Source organism: Sinocyclocheilus rhinocerous, unplaced genomic scaffold, assembly GCF_001515625.1.
Source record: "Sinocyclocheilus rhinocerous isolate Xijiao unplaced genomic scaffold, SAMN03320098_v1.1 scaffold20, whole genome shotgun sequence".
NCBI classification, from domain to species: Eukaryota; Metazoa; Chordata; class Actinopteri; order Cypriniformes; family Cyprinidae; genus Sinocyclocheilus; species Sinocyclocheilus rhinocerous.
The window spans coordinates 1,023,533-1,029,763 of NW_015640468.1; the positions used below are offsets into that span (position 1 = coordinate 1,023,533).

At 36.2% G+C, this 6,231-nt stretch overlaps 1 protein-coding gene across 2 annotated transcripts in view; it reads right to left on the reverse strand.

Annotated features, from left to right (window-relative positions):
• The window catches only part of prkab1b (protein kinase, AMP-activated, beta 1 non-catalytic subunit, b), a 7,024-nt gene extending 1,246 nt beyond the window's left edge, over positions 1–5,778 (reverse strand). Inside the window, exons 1-6 of one of the 2 annotated variants that reach the window (XM_016569225.1) lie at positions 5,654–5,778; positions 3,993–4,137; positions 3,713–3,864; positions 864–957; positions 647–761; positions 438–571 (exon numbers count right to left, since the gene is read on the reverse strand). In XM_016569225.1, the coding sequence (XP_016424711.1) occupies positions 438–571; positions 647–761; positions 864–957; positions 3,713–3,864; positions 3,993–4,133 (636 nt within the window). In that variant the 5' untranslated portion in view covers positions 4,134–4,137; positions 5,654–5,778. Of the gene's footprint in view, positions 1–437; positions 572–646; positions 762–863; positions 958–3,712; positions 3,865–3,992; positions 4,141–5,653 lie in introns of both variants that reach the window. The other variant, XM_016569226.1, reaches the window with a different exon arrangement.
• Between the last annotated feature and the right edge of the window lie 453 nt (positions 5,779–6,231).

The window sequence follows — 6,231 nt, forward strand, 5'->3', positions numbered from 1 at the left end:
TGGAACCTCTGATACTTTTTTCCAGGATTCTTTGATGAATAAAAAGTTAAAAAGAACAGCATTTATTTAAAATAGAAATAATTTGTATCAATATTCACTACTGTTCAAAAGTTTGGGGTCAGTGCATTTTTTTCTTTCTTTTTTTAAAATTTTTTTTTTTTTTAAAGAAATTAATATTTTTTTATTCAGCAAGGATGTGTTAAATTGATAAAAAGTTAGAAAGACTTATTGTTAGAAAAGATTTTTCTAACAAACAAAAACTGTAGGGTTGCGAGAACAGGCCGGCAGACGCGGGTGGAAACTCTGTGAAATTCTGCAGGAGTGGGCATGAAGCGGAATGAAATACATGAAAACAAGACAGCAGAATGAGTCTAGCCAGACAGTTGTATAAAGCAGCTGCTGTCATTATGTTCAGGATGTAGCAAAGCAGTACTTACAGAGATTCCTGTGTCTTTGTTGAGGAGCACCTGCAGCAGGTGTGGTGGGAGTATAGGAGGAGAGCGCAGCCTGTCTTCTGATTTGGTTGAGTAGGGATCCTGATGGTATGGTCCAGGTGGGGAGCTGGATAAGTCTGATAGAAAAAATAAGCATAAGATCAGAACCTGTAGCATATTTTATGAATAGATTTATGTTGATTTAGAGTTACCTGACATGTCGGCACATTTCTCAGAGTCTGTCTTCAGTGCATCAAAAACCTCAAAGTCTGTTTTCCTCACTTTAATTACATTATTCACCACACCTGACTTATTAGTCACAAAAGGCTAGAAAAAATATAATTAAACGTCATGCAAAAACAGGTTTCAAAATGTGATGTTGTATGAGGATTATCAGATAATCAAAAACTATAAGAGACTCTTTCCCACCTCTTTGGGGTCTAATGTCCAGTTGCCGTCCACATAGAACTTGTACTGGTGCTCTCCTTCTGGCAGGTCAATTACGGCCACAAAGTTATTATGACTGTAAAAAAGAGAGAACAAAACAATAAAGAAAAGCAAGTGGAAGGTTCTTTCCTTTTTCTACTCATGATGATGACAGTGAATGATGGCTACAAACTGAAAAGGCAGCACATTCTGGAAGATGCCCTTTTGCTTTCAGCATGAGATCACCGGAGTGTCCACTGTTGTTGTTTTTTTTCAAGTTTCCTGTAAGTGCACACTGATCCCTAGTGTTGAGCATGTTAAAGCACAGCAAGTGCTGTCTTAATTTCCCAGTTTTTAGTGATAAGAGGCCAAAACTACAATATCAGAAAGATAAGAGTGTCCTAATGCTACATCAACAAAAGCTATGGCAAGTGTTTTCTTTTCGCTTTTGAAATCTGTGAAGCTAGATGTACAATAATGTGGTTGAAGAAATATTTTGGGTTCAATTCCAGTTAAGCTCATTCAATTTTGTGGCACAAAGTTAATCACCACAAAATCATTTCACTTACAATGCAAGTGAACAGGCTGATTGAACAGGGCTGCGTTTCCCAAAAGCTTCGTAAGCCTAAGAAGTTCGTAAAAACGATCGTACGACTGATCTTAATATTACGGTCTGTTTCCCAAAAGCATCGTAACTTAAGTAGCACTTGAAAATCATCATAGATCTACGAGTGCTCTGGAGTAATCGTAAAGCCCTAAGTGCATCGTAAGAAGACAGATTTATGCAGTCACCTGCAGCACTTTATTCAAGTGCAATGCGATTATAATATAAGGATTTGATTGTACTTTATTGTACACTTTATTACTCTTTTTTTTATTATTAATTTATAAATGAAATAATTAAAAATGGCAGAAAAAATAGAAATACATAATAACTAAATTAAATGACTGAACAAAAAAATGAATAAAAGAAGTAATGTAGGAAATATGTTTCAAAGACTGCGGGGAAAAAAAATCTGTCAATGACTTGCCGACATGCACGAAATGTATTGGACCCGGAAATAACGTCTCTATTACTATAATATATATTTTTTATATAAAGTATATTATATATTATTATGTAAAGTATAATATTATACGTATAATATAATATAATTCATATAATATATTATTGTATTATAGTTATTATATCAGAGTTGTCTGGAACGCAGCATTAGGTTAACATTTCAATAAACGAGCGTGTACTACAATTACGAGCCATTCTATAAGGTGACATTTCAGCACTTGACAAACGGATAGCAACTCCTAAGTAGCACTTAAAGCACGGCTACGTGCGATTGTGTTAAGTGCATTTTTGGGAAACGCACGTGAAACAATAACGAACGATCGAAAAATGACTCGTGGAAAACGCTCTTAAGCGCTAAGATCAATCGTTATCGGGAAACCCGGCCCAGGTCGAGTTGAGGATTGAAAAGCAGAAATGTAAGCTTATTTTATTTGAACTACTGTTCAAAAGTGTGGAATCTGTAAGATTTTCTACAGTGTTTTTGAAAGTCTCTTATATGCTCACTAGGGTTATTTATTTGATCCAAAAAATGCAGTAAAAACTAATATTGTGAGATCTGTAATATTGTGTACTGTTTTCTATTTGAATATATTTTATTAAAACAGCCATTACTCCAATCTTCAACGTCACATGATCCTTCAGAAATCATTCATGCTGATTTGCTGCTCAAGAAACACTTCTTCTTATTATCAATGTTGAAATCAGATGTGCAGCTTCATATTTTTGTGGAAACTGTGATTTTTTCAGCATTCCTTAATGAATACAAAGTTCAGAAGAACAGCATTTATTTGAAATAGATTGTTTTTTTTTTATGTAAAAGTCTTTATTGTCATGCTTGATTAATTTAATGCCTCCTTCCTGAATAAAAGTAATAATTTCTTAAATAAAAGAACCCTAAACTTTTGAACAGTAGTGTACATGAACTGTTATGTTAAAACCTCACCATTTTACAGTCAATTTGTGGTTTTAGGCATTATGTTGTCACATTGAAATTCATCAGATGTGCAGCTTCATATTTTTGTGGAAACTGTGATTTTTTTCAGCATTCCTTAATGAATACAAAGTTCAGAAGAACAGCATTTATTTGAAATAGATTTTTTTTAATGTAAAAGTCTTTATTGTCATGCTTGATTAATTTAATGCCTCCTTCCTGAATAAAAGTAATAATTTCTTAAATAAAAGAACCCTAAACTTTTGAACAGTAGTGTACATGAACTGTTATGTTAAAACCTCACCATTTTACAGTCAATTTGTGGTTTTAGGCATTATGTTGTCACATTGAAATTCATTTTTGTGCAAATCAGAATTGTGCCACAAGAGCCAAGTTGAGCTTAACATGTATGAAACATGGAATGTTCCTTTAAATGCATTTTACTATTTGCAATTAACTTCTCATTTTCCCCTGCTGTCTGTGAGTCAGTCTATCTCAGGGGTGGCGAACGTCGGTCCTGGAGAGCCGCAGCCCTGCAGAGTTTTGCTTCAACCCTAATCAAACACACCTGAACAAGCTAATCAAGGCCTGAAGGGTTACTAGGAAGCTACAGGCAGGTGAGTTTTTATTAGGGTTGGAGCTGAACTCTGCAGGACTGCGGCTCTCCAGGACCGGAGTTTGCCACCCCTGGTCTATCTGAACAGACCCACTATCAAGGACCAGCTGACTTGTTGCACCTTGTAGAATGTTCAGCTCTATGGTTTTTAAGACAATGCAAATACCTGCTGCTGTGTTTCTTGTGCTAACATAGTCTACCATGTCGTGCTAGTGATCTAATGATCTGTCAGAATGTACCTTTTATTCAAGGGGATTTTGCTTGACCAGTTGTTGAAGGAGCCAGACAAGTAAATCTCTTTTCCTGGACCATTCCAGCGGAACACAGTGGGCCTTTCCTCTGGCGGAGCTTTAGTATCTGATTCCTGATCATGTTGCCAGGCTAGAAACTCCTAGTAAGACAGAGAGAAAGATGGAAGAGGTGTGTACAGCTAATCGAAGCAGAGCAGTGAGATATCACCACAATAAATTAGTAAAGGAACATGTTTCCAAGGTTAATATTTCACTGTAACCACACCACCTTGGCATCATCTGTTTGGAAGAGGTCTCCGTCCTCCCCACTGTCCATTAGGATTTTGGGTCGAGCACCATCTTTGCCACCACGGCTCTCTCGCCGTTGCGTCTTCTCCGCTCCGCTTCTCTCACTGCTGGTGTTGCCCATGCTGCTGCTTATTTACATGCATGTTAATGAGACTTCCAATTTTGAACAAGAGCTTTCTTCATAATTTATCTTACTCATAAGTATATGAAGTCTATTCACTTAGGGTCTTAAAAGTTCTTTTTTAAAGAGATAGTTCACCCAAAAAATGTCTGTCGTCATTTACTCACCCTCAAGATGGTCCAAATGTATGAGCTTCTTTCTTTGTGTTCTTAACACAAGAGGATATTTTAAAGAATGTTGGTCACCAGTTGATGATAGCCACTGACTATATATATATACTATTAAAGTCAATGGTCCCTGATCGCACACGTACATCATGGAGACGTCTGTTTGACTTCTGCAAGACGTATTTTTTAGAGTGTCTGCTCATCTGCAATACGTCTAAAGGACATTTCCTATCAGATGTCAAATAGACATTTAGAAGATGTCTTTAAGATGTTTATGATTTAGAATGCATGTAAAACTGATGTCTGAAATACGTTTATCAGATGTTTGTACACAGCAGATGATTTCCAGATGAAGTGATCTTTAACAGACATCTTGCAGATGTGTGCTATCTGGGTTATCATCAACTGTTTGGTCACCAAGATTCTTCAAATTATCTTCTTTTGTGTTTAGTAGAAACTCATACAGGTTTGGAACAACTTGAGGGCGCGTAAATGATGACAAAATTGTCATTTTGGGGTTAATTATCCTTTTATGTTTAATGTACCATAATAATGTTCTTTTCATACAATAATTTCCAAAGTGCAAGAGTTTCCAAAGTTTAAGTAACTATAAAAGTTGGCCGAAGCGCAGATGTTCTTTTCGTTTCTTTCTTTCCCCCCCACTAAATTTCTAAATAAACGCTAGCGACCTTCACCTGGTAACCATAACAACCGAACACATGCTTGGGATTAGTAGTATCGGAAGGTAAGTGTACAACAAAAGAAGTAGTCATTATTTATCAATTTATTAAAGATTTATATATCACATACGACAAATATGGCAAGAACCTTATTATTTTGCTTTTTCAGATAATCGACGTATAGCTAAAAAAAAATGAGCTAGAGGCGCCAAAGAACAGTTTGGGTTCCACGAGACGACATGCAACAGATTGAGGCCGACAACTAACGTTACCTTTGTATTTACATGAATTTGAAAGACGATTATATTTCCTTAAAAATAAGTCGTTACAATACGCATACGGTTCACAAACAATGTAATTAAAGATTAAAGAAGTAACTTAACCTTTGACCGCTGTTTACAATTGTTTTGGAAGTCACCTAAACTACATTTTTATACCTACACGGCGTTTGTTTAGCAGTTTAGAGTTACACAGCCGATTCAACAGCTGAATAACCTAGAAATACCAAATAAGTAACGTTAAAAAACTAGTCTATTGTTTCTTTGCTCGTATTTTGGCATCGTTTTTTCTTTGTTCCCGTTCTTGCGTGTAAGTCTCGCCTACAGAAACGACCACAGTCTATCTCCGTTTCATCTCGGACTGTGGTAATTTCCCTTATGATTAAATATCTTACCTCTGAAAACTTTATTTGCCCGTCGCCTGCGACTATGTTTCTTTTCATAACGCCATTTTCACATTGCCTCACAGAAAGGTTAAATGTTAAGCACACCTCTTCCGCCTGCTGCTCGGGACAAGGGAAATAACCAGCGAGCTGTGCAGTTAAACCAGTGGGTGCTGGAACCACAGACTGTATAAAAACAGGCTGGAACACATTTGGTGTCTTCTGTAACACAGTGATTGTTTGCACTGTGTGTATATCTCAAACTTTGATAAAATATTCACATATTTATCAGCTACAAATGCAATGTAGAAATTTGCTACTTATTCATAAACTACGTAAAAGCTGCAGTTTTGACTAGGTACTTAGGCGTACACTAATGGAGTTTATTACAATAACCAAATATAGACCATCAGCTTCATTTCATTTGATTTTTTTTAAAGGGGTCATATGATGTTGCTAAAAAGAACATTATTTTGTGTATTTGGTGTGATGAAATGTGTTTATGCGGTTTAAGGTTAAAAAAACACATTATTTTCCACATACTGTACATTATTGTTTCTCCTCTATGCCCCGCCTTTCTGAAACGCGTC